We start from the raw sequence: 16,651 nt of genomic DNA, 5'->3' as shown, positions 1-16,651 counted from the left end.
AGAAAACTTACGAGAGCCAGATGTACAGAAAATCTACTGATAGTGTCTCCTGTTTATGACAGGGAACCTGAACACATGAATTCTCAACAATAAGGTTGTCTAAACAAAACCTCAAAAAAAAAAAATCACACTGCCTGGAATGTCAATAGAGATGGTGGAATACCCAAAATGACCCTAGATGAAGAGTTGCAATTTTATGGCTACTGAAAAAGAAAGAATCAGTATTCAGCAGAATCTAACTACCTGATACATACACAGAACCAACCAATCAAATCACACACACATGCAACATTACATCAACTCAGGAGGTTAAATTTATATACCTATGCAATCACATAATATATAATAATAATAATAATAATAATAACAATAACAATAATAATAATAATAAAGAAAATGGCAGTGAGTTTGAGATGGAGCAATGAGAGTAGCATAAACTTATGTGAATATAATACATGTAATAAAATACTAAAATAAATTTTAAAAGAAGAAGGAAATAGAATAGAAAGATCATTAAGACATACATACCATCATATAAAAGAAATGACCAGTGTTCATGTGCAGTTTTACACACACAAACACACAGACACACACACACACACACACACACACATGTTTATATACCCATATACATCCTTGAAATCACAATTCTATTTCATATCTCAGTATCCAAAAATATTTTATTTAATCATTATATTTTTATTAATTACATTATATTTTATTAATTACATGCATTCCTCTATTAAAACTACCTAAAATATAAATTTTAGCAAAGAATTTGATTTGCCTACTGTATTATATTATCAACATTATTATATGTTTTACTGCATATTAATTATAATATAGTAATTTTTTAATGAAAATCTTTAAACCAAAAATGTTTCCAGTATAAACTCTCATAAAAATATTCATGAGTAATTTCACATAATTAAGCTTATTTCAAATGATTTTCAAATGTTTATAAATGATCTTCAAATCAAGTGTAAATTGCTTATAGAAATTCTTTTTAATTTTAAATAACTTTTCCATAAACTTCATTCCCTAACCTTAAGGATTTTTTTCTCTTTTTATCTGTTTACTTAGAGTCCATAATTTGATATGGAACAGCAACAATATTAACTACAGTATATATATATTATAACTATGTAATCAAATACTTAAACAATGAACTTTTGTGAATTTAGAGTTGCATGTATGGCTTCTGTAATTTTTCAAAATATCTGATCTGTATCTTTAATCTTTATAGGCAGTGCAAGTCTACAGATTCAAGAAAGGGTATAAATTGAGATATTTCTTTTAATTTATTTATATTAAAATATTTACTTGTATGTATCATCAATATAATTTTTAATTATTTATTTCTTTCATAGGTATGTGCTTACATAATTCAGGGCATATATTTCTGTAAAGGGCTTGCAGTGCCTTTAGTGGCTAGAAATAGGTGGTGTAATCATTAGGATTAGGATACAATCAACTGTGCGATGCTCACCGTGGATGTTGCCTACTGAACCTGGGTACTCTAAAAGTTTATCAAGTATTTCTAACCACTGAAGAACCTCTCTAGGCTTTATATGTGTTAAGACTGACACAGCAGTATTTAATGTTATTGTAATAAGTTTACTAGAGATATGAATAATAATTAACAATTTTTACACATGTATAAGTCATTAGAGTTCTATGATTCTTTTCCTTAACAGTGTTTCTATAAGTTTCAATCTTCTATTGTGGTTTCCCAATAAAATTCTACATTGGGAACACCTTTTTCTTTTCCATAAGTATAAATGTCTGTAAGATGGCCTTTCAGAAAAAAAAAAAAAGTATCTGTATTTTTGTTTTTCTAACTAATACATCTGAATTCCACCAAAAGTGAATCATTTTAGTTGAAGCTTCAGTCCTCCTTAAAAACAATGAAAAGGAAACATAGTCTCTTCCATATATCTATAACTAGCATGCACGTGTGTCTGTACAGATCTACTGAAACACCTACCTAAAACATTGTGGAAAGACAAAACACATCATGAAACAGACCCTCAGGAAGATATTCTTTGGCAGAAACAGTGTTTCTAATTTGCCACTTGAGGTGAAATAGTTTATCCAGGCTTTGAATAGATGCAAAGAAAGGAAGGGGAAAGAAACAAAAGCAGTTGGCAGAAGAAAAAGTAGACAATAATAACCGTAATACAGAAAGGTGATGGGATACTGGTGTAAGATCCCATCTTAAGGATGAGGGAAAATGAAAATTGTACTGTCATTACAAACTGACATGAAGTCATAAAGATAGGAAAGAGAGTCTCCAGGCTAATTTTCTAAGGCTATTTTAAAAGTGATTTTACCCTTGAATATGCAGATAAAGTTGAAAGAGACTATTGAAAATAGCCTTGGAAGACAGAAAAACGTGAAAATCATCCTGGGATTTTTGTGGTTTATATGAACTGAAAAAGTATAAAACATCAAAAATACAGTATTGTTTCAGTTTATTATGTTTTGCATATAGGCAGCTAACACATTTTTAAAAAAAATATATTTGTTTTCTCGTGTGTGTGTGTGTGTGTGTATTTAGACAACCTTTGGGATTTTGCTCTCTCTCTCACCATCATTTGTTCACCAGGAACCAAACTGTTTTCAGGTTTGGAGTCAAATGTCTGTACTCACAGAACCTCTGTTTAAATTGTAAAATTGTATAATCATTCACAGATGATAAAATCAGTATTTTATTGATAAGTGATAAAATTTTTCTAGATAATTAAACAGTTCATTTTCTAGAGTTATTGTATATTTTGACCAAAGGTAATATACTGATAAAAAAACTTAATATCACATTAAATAAAATACTCCATATAGAACCAACAGTGGTGTTAGCTCTGTCTTTTCTATTATAACTAATGAAAAATTTCCAGTAACTTCAAACCTCAAACAAATAATTAATTTTATCTAATTTACAGTATTTAAATATTATATGCTATTTGAAGTAAACAGTAACTATTAAACATTTAGTATTCTTTGAACCTAAGCTACTATAGATACATTTTGTTTTTACATTTACAGAATTGAAAACTATACTGTAATTTCTAAATGATTTTATGTAAAACAAAACACAAATCTAATTTATAAAATTGTGAAAGGGAAATAAAAAACAAATAATGCAAAATTAACTCTACCTAGTAATTTCCCATTTTGAACAGCACAGTTCTTCATGAAGACTGTCAGGCCACTCAAAATAATACTTAAGTTAGTGTGAATTTTTGCTGTTTTTCTTTTAGAAAATATTTACATATTTTATTTATTTGTGATTGTGGGTGTATGGCTGAATGTGTGTGTACATCTCATGCATGAAGTAGCCTATCATGGTCAGAAGGGGACATCAAATCCCCTGGAACTAGAATCACAGACAGTTAAGTGTTTCTATATGGATGCTGGTAATCAAATCCCAGTCTTCCACAGGAACAGCAATTGTGCTTAACTACTGAGTTATCTCCAGTCACTTGTCCTGTCTCTTGCTTTAAAGAATGAAAAACTACATATTCTTATGTCTATTTTTGAGATCACACACATACATACAACATACACACACAACACACACACAATTGCCAGGGTCTTTAGAAAAACATCCTAAATTTAACCATCTTAGAATTCTGTTGAGTAAATGGATAAACTTTGCCAGCCATCACAAATTAGCCTAAAATTAAATAATGAGAATACGTAGAATTTGATATAGTATCCTCTATATTTCTATGCACTAGGTAACTAAGGCATCATGGTCTGCTGTATTTAGTTAAATTTAAACTGCCTGTCATATTTTATAGCATGAATAGAAATAATTACAAAAAGTACAAAAATTAATAAGAAAAAGACATGAACAATACAAGCATATACAGAGAACATACGACACACTAGAGAACAGTGTCTACCATTTGGAAAAACCTATTCTCCATATAATAATTAATAATTATTACTTAATTTGTAAAAAAATAAGTTGATATTTCTTCACATAATCTAGATTATCTTGTCAATAACTTTGAAAACCTAATACATATATGCCGGGATTTTTTAAAGATTTGTTATTATATTTAACTCTTTGTAATCTGTGTATAATATGTGCATATGTGTGTGTGTATGTGTGTGTGTGTGTGTGTGTGTGTGTGTGTGTGTGTGTGTGTGTGTGTAGGTGTCTAAGAAGGCTAGGAGTTTCAGATCCTCTGGATGCTGAGATCCAGAGGGTGATGATCATCCATATGTGAGCTTAAGAACTCGATTCAGGTCCTCTGGAAAAGGACTAAGTGCATTTAAATCATCTTCCCAATACCAACTGGCTTATTTCCACAAATACAAAAGAAATTATAACTGTATAGCATATCATCAAGATTCATAAAGAATTCATGAAAATTTACCAACATACCTTGCAACTGAATTTTATTCTCAGGACTCTGAACCAGAACAGAGCTGACAGAATCTAGGTTGTCATAGTTACTGCAGCCAAGAGGACCGGTCCGTGTTTCTGTTACCTGATTAAAAAAACATGTTAACTTTTATTAAATAAATCATATTGTTATAATGTTCTTTCTGTTGAGTATACTTGTCTGATACTATAGTATTTGATGGTAAAGATCACTGAAAGTTGTCGTGGACAAGAGAAAGAGGTACTTCAAAGCACAATGCTAAATTAAGAAATATGTTTCCAACATTTTCTACTCTCTTTTTGAGACAGGCATAAGTCTAACACACATAAAGATCACTTTGAAAATATGTAAGTAACATATAATCATTATATTTTTTTCCAAAAATAACAGGCCACACTCCTCAATGCTATTGAAAATTTTTGACTGATATAATTATTTTTGTTTACACTTGTCAAAGTCACATGCTGAGACATTGTCAAAAATTGATCATTAATTATTAAAAGTGAAAACATATTCAGCTTTATAAATGCAGTCAATTCTAAGCTGTGTGTCTTCCATCTGCTGGGCAGGAGGTCAGTGTTCTTGTTCAGTTATTATCTGAACTAAAAGTCATTGCCCTTTAAATGCCCCTCTTCCAAACAAGTTTGATAGAGTATTCTCCATTCTCTCTATTGAATAATTTGTTTTATTTATGCTCATGACTAATATCATATGGAGAGACACACTAAGAAGACCTTGGTATTCAGGGCAAAGTTTTAGTATAGAGTTGTAAATTTCATATTTTGGATATAAATCTTTAAAATCTATTGTTATATGTAGAAATTTGTCAACTTACCAAGATAGAATTCACTGATCAGTATAAGTAGGAATGATAGTATCAAAGTATTTTATTTTATTTTATTTTGGAGACAGACTATATTAAAAGCAAAGAATCATATTATTTATATTACAGTACAAATGGGTTCTTGGTTTGGAGTACTAGGAATGACTGTACATGGACCTGCCATGTGATGTGCTTGATGGCCTGGAGAGGGTAAGTGCTGTGTATCATGTGATATGGTAGATAGAGCTTCACTAGCAAAGAAAGGTAAAGTCAAACCTTGTCAAATTTTTTTTATAGATAACTTGCTGTGTGAATATGATAAGCATGTATTTGATTCTCTCATGAGTATTTATGTAAATGTTCCTTAGATTATCATACTATTTTCAGTGAAGATACAAAAACAGAGTATATTGAAAAGAGGATTTCAGTTAGTTTTCAATTTTTCTTTTCACTCTTTTTCTAAGGTTTCATTTATTTTATTATAATTCTAGAATTTTCAGAGTACAGATCTATTTCTAAATAAAAAGAAATATTACTATAATTATGTGAACAAATGATAGAGGTTTGTGTTTGCTTAGAGTAAATGAATTGTATACAGTTAAACTGAAAGAAGAACTTCTACCATTCATAATTTAAAAGTTATCGAAAATCACAATACTAACAATTTAATGTATACATATGTATGTAGTTAAAATAAAACCTTCCTATCTGGTCTAACAGTACTTCCCCCAGTAGCTGTAGACTATTTGACAAAGACACCAATAAAAGACTTGACAAATCTCCCTCTGGGTTGTGGGTCAGGGTTGTACAAGAGACTCCTAAAATAATGTGTGTTTTGACTCTTGTCTTCAGTTGCCACCTAGAAGTTGGAGGGGATTTCTATTGCTATGATTTTGAACACGTGAGCTTGAGGACCTGAGCTGGATCTGACCTGAAAGCTTTCTGCTTGACAACAAGATTTCATGGTATCAGAGGGCCCCATAGATGCCTTCAATGAAGGGAAGCACTCAGAACTTCTTTCTTGCTTCTATGCCCATGAACTAAAGCAGTGGCCCATCAGAGCACTAACCAAAAACCACAATACTAACATGGATATTTTTATAGTAACTGACAGTTGTCTAATTGTACTTAATGACCTCAATGAACAGGAAATTATACTTCACACTGAAAACCTAATAAACTACCTAGGCCTGCATAATGAGATCAAGGATGTTGGAGAAGGACCTACATCTATCACTTTTGTAAAACAATATATTTCTTAACTACATTCCAAATATTAATCTTTATACCTACTGTTAAAGCAGGTCTCACTCATCAATCTACTTGCTAAAGATAGAAATCATTACTGAAAAAATAATAGTTCAATAAATATCAGAGAACAAGAAAATGTGTGGAGCCAAGTCTCAACTCATATATCAATTACAACACTCCTTTTCCTAAGATACAGGCATCATAGAAGTAGAGGAAATGAAAAGTTTTTAAAAGCAAGAGAAAGAAGTTTTCTGGGAGATTTTCTTCTAGAAAAAAAAAAAAGAGAGAGAAGCTACATCTGTGAAGTTTCATTAACATTTATTCTAACAAGATCTGAACAAGGATGACATCCATATATTGTTAACATGGAAGGAAGGTTTGTTAATGGTATCTCAAAACTAGATTTTGACTAAGAGTCAAGTAAAAAAAACTGAGAGCCAGAAAAAAAATGTTTTCTCCAGGAAAGAAGCCACAAGTTATATAATACCAAGTGGCTAACCACCACCTCTCTCTGTCTCTCTCTGTCTGTCTCTCTCTGTCTCTCTGTCTGTCTGTCTGTCTGTCTGTCTGTCTGTCTCTCTCTCTCTCTCTCTCTATATATATATATATATATATACATATATATAACATATATATGTTATATATATATGTATATAATATATATTAGATATATATAATGTTAGTGATATATATAATATTAGTGATATATATACCACTAACATTATATATAATGTTATATATATATAGTTATATAGTTATATATATAGTTATATATATATAATATATATTAGATATATATAATGTTAGTGATATATATAATATTATATATATAATTATATATATAATGTTAGTGATATATATATATACTACTATTATATATAATGTTATATATAGTTATATATTTATATATATATATATAACTATGATATATACATATATATATATCACTAACATTATATAGATATTTACTGAAAAGATTATATTTTGGAATGCATCCACATGTGTAAATGCATACCTTCACATTTATTTTCCTAAGGATGAAGCATGGTTTTCTTTTTTGCCATTTTACTTTTATTTATTCTTTTGTTTCTTTTTACTTTTTATTAATTATTTTATGTATTTATATTTCATGTTATCCCCTTTGCTATTCCCTCTTCTACGAGGCTCCCACCTTCCCCCCCACTTTATCTCCAAGAGAGTGTTTTCCAACCCGTGCACCCAATCCTACCTCATCCCTCTCTCATCCTCATTATCTGGGGAATCAAGCCTACATAAGTAGCAAGCACATCCCCTCCCTCTGAGGTTAGAAAGGCAATTTTCTGATAGATATATAGCTGGGGCCATGGAACCAGCTCATGTACTCTCTTTGGTTGCTGATTCAGTCCCTGGGAGCTCTGAGGTGTCCAGCTAGTTGATACTGTTGCTCTTCCTATGGGGTTGCAATCCTCTTCAGTTCTTCAGTCCTTCCCCTAAGTATTCCATAATGGTCCCTGAGTTTAGGCCTATGGTTGGCTGTGTCTCAGCCAGGTGTTGGTAGAGCCTTTCAGATGACAGTCATGCCAGGCTCCTGTCTTCAAGCACAACATGGCATCAACAGTAGTGTCAGGGCTTGGAACCTACACATGGGATGAATGCCAAGTTTCGGCTGTCTCTGGATAACTATTCCTTCAGTCTCTGCTCCATTTTTGTCCCTGCATTTCACTTACGTAGGAACAGTTCTGGGTCAAAAATTTTGAGATGCATGGGTGGCCCCATCTCTCAATTGGAGGCCATGTCTCTCTACAGGAGATGGTCTATTCAGGTTCCATCTCCCCCTTGTTGGAAATTTCAACTAAGGTCATTCTCATTGGGTCCTGGGAGCTTATAATTTCTCTGGTGACTGGGACTTTCTAGGGTTTCCCCAACCCCCAATCCCACACTGCTGTATAATTCTGTTCATTGTCTTGGCCTTCTGGGCTTCTCTCCTGTCTTTGCTACTCCCAATTTCCTCTCTCTGAAAATCCCTCTCTCACTCTACCTCCTATGATTATTTTGTTCTCCCTTCTACGTGGGATTGATGCATCCACACTTGGGCCTTCTTGTTAAACTTTATATAGTCTGTGAGTTGTGTCATGGGTATTCTGAACTTTTGGCTAATATTCACTTATCAGTGAGTACATAAAATGTATGTTCTTTGGGTCTGGGTTACCTCACTCAGGATGATATTTTCTAGTTCTGTCCATTTGTCTGCAAAATTCATAATGTCCTCACTTTTAATAGCTAAGAAGTATTCCTTATGCAAAGAAACAACATTTTCTGTATCCTTTCTTCTATCGAGGGACATCTGTGTTGTATCCAGCATCTGGCTATAACAAATACTGTGTCTATGTACATAGTGAAGTATGTGTCCTTGTGATATTGTGGGTATATACCTAGGAGTGGTATAGCTGGGTCTTCCATTAGAACTATTTGCAATTCTTTGCGGAACTACCAGATTGAATTTCAGAGTGACTGTACCAGTTTGCAGCCTCACCAGAAGTGTTTCTCTTTCTCCACATCCTCACCAAAATCTTCTGCCACCTAAGTTTTGATCTTAAACATTCTGATTGATGTAAGATGGAATCTTCCAGTTGGTTTGATTTGCATTTCTATGATGACTAAGGGTGTGAAATATTTCTTTAAGTGCTTCTCTGTCACTGGATATTCCTCTGTTGAAAATTCTCTATTTAGCTCTGCAGCTCATCTTTTAATTGGGTTATTTGTTTTTTTGGAGTTTAACTTCTTGAGTTCTTGGCATATTTTTTGGATATTAGCCCATTATTAGATGTAGAGTTACTGAAGACCTTTTCCCAATCTGTAGGTTGCTGTTTTGTCCTATTGACCGTGTCCTTTGCCTTACAGAAGCTTTTCAGTTTCTTGAGGTCTTATTTATCAATTCTTGATTTTATATCCTGAGTCATTGGTGATCTGTTCAGGAAAATTTCCCCTCTGCCAAGGCATTCAAGGTTATTTACTCCTTTCTCTACTATTAGATTTCAGTGTATCTGGTTTTATGTGGAGGTTCTTGATCGACTTGGACTTGAGCTTTGTACAAGGTAATAAATATGGATATACATTTTGTATAATTATACATTAACTTTAAGCTATCATAATTTTGATCACCACTGATTTTTAGTTTTATGACTGTCTCTACATATAAGACTTGAGTACAATTTCTATTTATTTGTTTATCTATATTTATTTTTAGTATTGAACATTGAATATTGGGTCTGGTGTATTATTAGCAAGTTCTTTTCCAAACACCAACAGATATATTTTATCTAACAACAGCTTTTACTTTGTGGCGTTTCCATATAAAATTAAAAATTAGGACAGTTGTGACAAAAGTGACTATTGTTTCTCATAAATCACATGTATAATCAACTATGTGTATTATTTTTTAGACCTACATCTCATGATGTTTAGTGTTTCTAACAATGTTAGAAAATATTCAAAGAAAATAATTTTTTATTTTTTTCTGTTCTAAAAAATACATCAACATGTCTCTTTCCCCTGACAGTGTCTTGTCATCTTTGTACTACTCCTTGGTTACATGACTACAAGACATAGAGAGTAGCAATATTATTATTTGTTCAACCTGCCATTTTCAATAAAAACAGTAATAAATGTCTGTGTTGGAAATACAGGCAACTAGATAAATGACTAGCCCAGAGGAACAACTGCTAATATTTTTCTCACGTTAGCTTGTTTACTGTCAGAGTTTTATTACACATGAAAATACTTGGAATGAGAAGTGCGGTTCAGAACTGTTGTTTGCTCATATCACCAATACATTCACAGTCATTTTTTTTCTTTCTCAGATTTTTGATTTTTTATTATCTTGGTTTTATTTTTCTCTGAAAATTTCATCAAAGTATAAATTGTGTCTTGATAATATCAAACCCTTACTTCTTCTATTTCTTCCCAGTACCTTCTACTTCATTTTCCTTCTAACTACCTGTCTTAATATCTATCTATGTATCTATGTACCTATGTAACTATGTATCTAATATCTATGTATCTATCATCTATCTATCTATCTATCTATCTATCTATCCATCCCCTATCTATCTACTTATCTATCATCTGTATCTATCTACCTACTCATTTATTTACATATTTATTTATCTTTGTTTCTTAACCTTGACTTTGATAAGCACTTCCTGAATGTAAACATGAGTAAGGTTTATTAATTGAGGTTATCCAATGTGTAGAGTCCTCCACATTGATTTACCAGAACTTCATTAGAACTCATACAAAGCTTGCTTATTGGAAAGATGCACTTCTATTTCACAGTTAAATTTGGTTCTACCAAAATAGCTTTTGAGTAATCATACATAGAATTGCTGATGTACACATTAAACAATGGACTATTAGTGCAAATCAAGTAACTCTTTTGCAAGAATATAATGCCTAAAGCAGGAAGCTGAAGAGGTCAAGAAACTGAGAGAAAATCAAGGGAACATTGTAAGTGTTAGATGGATAAAATAAGGACTGAAATATTGTGAATACAGTACTACTCAGGTATTAAATTCTCAAAAAATATTTAAAAGACATAACTTTCTAAACAAAGACTTGAAAAATAGAAACATAATGATATACTACTATGTACTTTACAAATGGTTAAAAATAAAGAGGAAAATGAACATTGTTGCTAATACTTCAAAATAAGTGTTTTCCTAAAACCTCCACTGAAATGTCTTCAGAAGTAGACAAAACATGACCTGGGTGTTGAGGGTATGTATGCAAAGACAGTCACAGTGAGGACAGTCTCTGTATGCAGAACCTGTTAGCAGTGCAATTTACAATAATGTCACAATTGCTATCAGTTATTACTATAATGTGGAAGTAAATTGAGAACTTGACTTCTACAGCAGAATACTTAAGGTAACAACATAAAATGAGAAGGACAGGTCTCAAAAATGTAATGTTACAAAAGTAATGCTATGTTGAATCAGTTGTTTATATTAAATGGAAATTAATTGAATAGAAAAACAACAAATGAACAAGTAAACACAGTTCTCCACTGCTACACATTAAAAGAACTTTGCAAAAGTAATTTAGTGTCAGAGAGCAGGATTATAATTTCTGAGTGAGGAACTAACAGTAAATAGATGAGACTATTTGTTAGCTTCTGGGACTTTTTTTTTTTTTTAATGAAACAACAATTGCAGAAATGGCTGAAATGGCCAAATGTTGACCTCTCTGTTCTGTGTTTATATTATATACTAGCAACTAAGTTGGTAAATATAGGTTAATAGCTTCTTTATAAATCAAATTTGTTAATATGTTTCTTCAAGGTAAAAGTCATATCCACCTGAAGCCATAGTTATGGATTTATATTTGCCTTTTTATGCATTTGTCTGCCAATAATCCATGCATCAAAGACTAGCGAGACATCTAAGTGCTTAAGAGCATTGATGCTGTTCCAGATCGAAATACAGTTCCTAGCATTGAGGTGACAACACATAATCATCTGTACCTCTAGCTACAGAGAACCAAGACTCATTTCTGGCATATAAGGGTATCAGGCAAAACAGTCATCACATAAAATTCTGAATCAAATCAATCACTCAGTCAACCAATCAATCAAACAAGGAGCTGGAGAGATAAAGTAAAACATTCCAAATCCCATTTGGTAAAATATTTCTGAGAAATGATGTTTCAAACATTACTAAAAACACTATGCAAATAAGGGTTAAGTGTTGAAAGCATTTTTCTATCCTACTCCATCTTCTTAACATAGTTTCCAATGCTTTACTATGACAATCATAAAATTATAATACAATCAATACATCCTGTATGTGTTTAGTGCCCATTTTCTTATTAATGAGTATATTACATCTGTAATAGGGTTAGAATTTAGTACCTATAGAATAGATGAGCAAATACTTACTAAACTTTTTTTGTTATACTATTTATTTCCATTTCAAATGTTATCCCACTTCCCTGTTTCCCCTCCATAAACTCCTATCCCATTCCCCTTCTTACTGCTTCTATGAGGGTTGTCCCCCACCCACCCATCCAAACTTTTAACAAATATCATGGAGAAAAACAATAAACATGAAAACACAAATTTTAAGGCTATGTGGGAGTTTTAGAAATCACCAATCTTTTTTGCTACACATTAAAAAATATATTACCACTACATATTCATAAAATTATCAGATTTATAAAACACTAAAAACTGATGGTACCAAAGAGAAAAACATGACTTTACGATTTATTCAAATGAAGGTGTAACTTTAGAATTTTTCTGGTTTGCATGAGATATGAATACTGAATTTAAAGGTATCTGTTTCATTTTCTCCTGAAAGACATCAATTTATTTCAACATTTATTAAGCTTCTAACATTGGACTGTGATTCAGTGTTGATCTACTTCTTTATCACTCTGAAATATTTCTAAAATTGGCTTTTACAAATAAATAAATTTTGAGACTTTTTTTATTACTTTTAATATTTTACAGTCTAGTCATTACTCTCCTCCCTCTCTGCTCTTCCACAGTTCCTCATCCCATTCTTCCTCCCTCCCGCATGTCTCTGAGAGTCTGTCCCTACACTTAACCCCTGTCACCCACCACCTACTCACTCCTCTATGACCCCACTCCCAACCTTCACCTGTAGTCCCTGTCAGGCTTCCCCAATCTCTGGGGCATCTAGCCTCTCAGTGTTAGGTGCATCTTCTCTCACTGAAGCCAGCCCAGGCAGTCCTCAGTTATATATGTTTTTTTTTTTTTTTTTGGGGGGGGGGCTGAGAGCAGCTGGTGTATGCTGCCTGGTTAGTGGCTCAGTGTCTGAGAGATCTCAGGGGCCCAAGTTAGTTGAGATTGCTGATCTTCCTATGGGGTTGCCCTCTACTTCATTTCCTTCCAGACTTTACCTAATTCAACCACAGGAGTCCCAACCTCATTCCATTGGTACGGTGTAAGTATGTACATTTGTATCAGTCACCTGCTTGTTGAGTCTCTCAGGAACCAGCCTTGCTAGGCTCCTGTCCAGAATTACATCATAGCATCAGTAATAGTGTCAGGCCTTGGAGCCTCCTATTGAGATGGATCCAGATATCTTTCTTACTTGAAAGTGTTTTAAAGTATTTGAAAATGTTCTTTTTTTATTGGATATTTCATTTACAATACAGATGTTATCCCATTTCCCCTCCCTAAAACTCCCTATCATATACCCCTCTTCCTTTTCCTCAGCATCAATAATATTCTATAATTTTCAAAATTGCATAGTTCATTATGTTTGGAAAGTACAAACTCATGTGTCAAGTACTTCAAGATAAAAATGCATAGGTATAGCAAACCAATACATTTTCTTACATTTACATGATATAACGAGAATTATGTTTAGTGTATGACACATAGTTAATCCAAATACTGAATCAAATATATTTAATTTTGTCCATGTTTTCTTGAACTTGATCCATTTATTTAGTAGCATTTCAAAATAGTTTATGTTATATAATCAATGCTCATATCACTTACTTTTTGGTATGAAAACCACAATTGAAAAAAAAAAAGAAAACCACAATTGTCAGCCAAACACAAGCTTATCCTAGACTACATATTATAAAACATAATAGATATTGCAGTAATTCATAAATAGAACTTCATATTTGTTTTATTTTGCTTTATTTATTTATCATTAAAATTGTGTATATATTGTGTGTCTGTGTGAGGTCACATTCTTGTGTGAGTACTAACACCTCTGTAGTCTACAAATCAGAATCAGATTCCCTAGAGCTGACAATAAAAGTGATCTTGGGCACCCTCTGTGTAGATGCTAAAAACACCCCTGTCATCTATAGGAGAGACATCTGTTTGTCCACTGTCGAGCCACAGGCTGTCACTCTGGAAACCTCTTCAGAAGGTTTTGTGTGTGTGTGTGTGTGTGTGTGTGTGTGTGTGTGTGTGTGTGTGTGTGTGTTTGGAGCTTGGATACATGAAATATGGGATTAAAAGGATATTATAACTGGGTGTGATGGTACATATCTTTCATCCCTGCATTTTAGAGACAGAGGAGGGAAGATCTGTGTGAATTCAAGTCCTCTTTCATCTACATAGGGTGTTTGAAGGCACCCAAGCCTACCTAATGAGACCATGTCTCAAAAAGATATTACAAACACTACTACATGTATCAACTAGATATATACAAAACAGAGAATAAAAGCGTAAGTTATTAAAGAATCAAAATAAAAATAATGTGGAGCAAAATGAGATTGTGTGAAGAAGACAGTTATAATTCGAGAGGACTGCTACAAAAAGCTAGGGCATGGATTTCTTTGGAGACGCTGCAGAGTTTAATTTGTAGGAACACAATGATTTCAAAGTGGCTTCTTCTTGTCCTTGGCTCAAAGGTTCCATGCAAGGCTACAATGATTGGCCTACTTTTCTGCACCCTGCAAATTATCCTCCATCAAAATAAATACTGAAACTTCCCACCCACAAATAACCACATGCTAATCTATTGAGAGAGACTGTGTGTACTCTTTGAGCAAACATTTAAAAAAATAAAATTACACACCAGGGTAGAAAAAAACGTGTTTAGGTGCTCTTGAAGTGTCTATTAACGTGATGTGTAATAGGAAAACAGGACACAATTGAGCCAAAGCCAGGTTGCCTAATAAAAACAGGATTTCTTTGTGCTTGAACCACAGTTTCTATGGAACTTAAATGTTTACTACTTGTTGGGCCATTAGAGAGGCCAAACCTTAGGCTCACTCTTATGAATTTTGTTTTTATTTACTTTTAGATATTAAATCACAGCAACAGCAACAACAAAAACAATGGAGAAATAAAGAGAGAAAAAGACTATCTGGGTGTGCAACTGTTGGGATATACATTCAGGAAGCTTGGGTTATGTTTGTGACAGCTGTAATTGATGATGTTATTTAAGTGTAACTTTGCGCTGTATTATCAAACTCTAAAAGACATTTTGTTATTACACAACTGTCTGGGAGTCATGTGATGTCTTCAATACAAACCTGGAAGAGAAGTAAAACCTCCCTGCAAAAGGGCATGTGAAGAAAACACAGACGGTCTGCCCCAGTGAAGGGCAGGGCTGAACCGCTTTCTGTAATAAGCAAGTCCCAAAGTTGGTAGTGTTGCTGTATCAAACAAAGTAAATTCTAGAGAAACAAGCCAGAAATTACAAGGCAATAATTTATTTTACTTATGAGTGTAAACAAACTGAAAAGTAAAATATATTATAATTTTTGTTTTCTTTATTGTTTGCTCTATGGACTATATTATTTTTGTTTACATTTCAAATGTTATTCTATTTTCTTGTTTCCCCTTCATAAACACCTATCCCCTTCCCCCTCCCCCTGCTTCTATGATTGTGCTCCCCTACCCGCCCACTCTTGCCTCAGCACCCAAGCATTCCCCTATGTTGGGGCATCAAGCCTTTATAGGACCAAGGGCCTCCCCTCACACTGATGCCAGCTAAAGCCATCCTTTGCTACATATATAGCCAGAGCCATGAGTATAGACTATATTCTGATTGTCTGTTTATGCATTTATTCATTCTTTCATTTGTGTGTGTGTATGTATATGTGTGTGGGGGTGTGGGTATGTGTATGTTAGTCAGAATACAACTTGCTGAGTCAGCTTTCCTGCACAATGTAGATTCCCAGGATAGAACTCCACTCGTTACTCTGTGCATCAAGTAACTATCCATTGTGCTTGCTCACTTGTCCCAAATGTCAGGTTTTTAATACTATCAAACCTGACCACCAACTTTAAAAGTAAATAGTAAATAATATTTCTAAGGCAAAGTTCAGAGAACAAATATCACATTATTATAAAATGGACAGTATTTTAAAACATGTTGAAGAATAGTGTAATTACTGTTCTTTTATGAATAAAAATACTGAGTTCTATATTATCTGAAATCTAAATTATTATGAATAAATTTTCCAAGAACAAAGAATAGAAAAAAATTTTTCAGCCCTGAAACTGGTGATGGATGTTTACGAAAGAATATAGTCAGGCTGCTTTTGTTGGTTTTCTGGGCTTTTTGTTTTGTTTTGTTTTGTTTTGTTTTTCCAAATACGTTCAATAGCCTCAGATTTAAAAACTCCCAGATATTCCTGAACCTGAATATTTTCTGTCCTTATTTAATGGAATAATGAAGAACAAGGCTATTAAACACTTTGG

At 33.0% G+C, this 16,651-nt stretch overlaps 1 protein-coding gene across 5 annotated transcripts in view; it reads right to left on the bottom strand.

Moving 5' to 3' along the window:
- Brinp3 (BMP/retinoic acid inducible neural specific 3) overlaps positions 1-16,651 on the bottom strand; it is a 373,430-nt gene that overhangs the window by 127,514 nt on the left and 229,265 nt on the right. For all 5 annotated transcript variants that reach the window (XM_034513172.2, XM_034513171.2, XM_076941307.1 and 2 more), the window contains one exon: positions 4,397-4,502. In XM_034513172.2, the coding sequence (XP_034369063.1) occupies positions 4,397-4,502 (106 nt within the window). The remainder of the gene's footprint in view (positions 1-4,396; positions 4,503-16,651) is intronic.

Source organism: Arvicanthis niloticus, chromosome 10 (assembly GCF_011762505.2).
Source record: "Arvicanthis niloticus isolate mArvNil1 chromosome 10, mArvNil1.pat.X, whole genome shotgun sequence".
Classification (NCBI taxonomy): Eukaryota; Metazoa; Chordata; class Mammalia; order Rodentia; family Muridae; genus Arvicanthis; species Arvicanthis niloticus.
The sequence above is the reverse complement of the archived record's forward strand: the minus strand, read 5'-3'. Positions and strand labels throughout refer to the sequence as shown.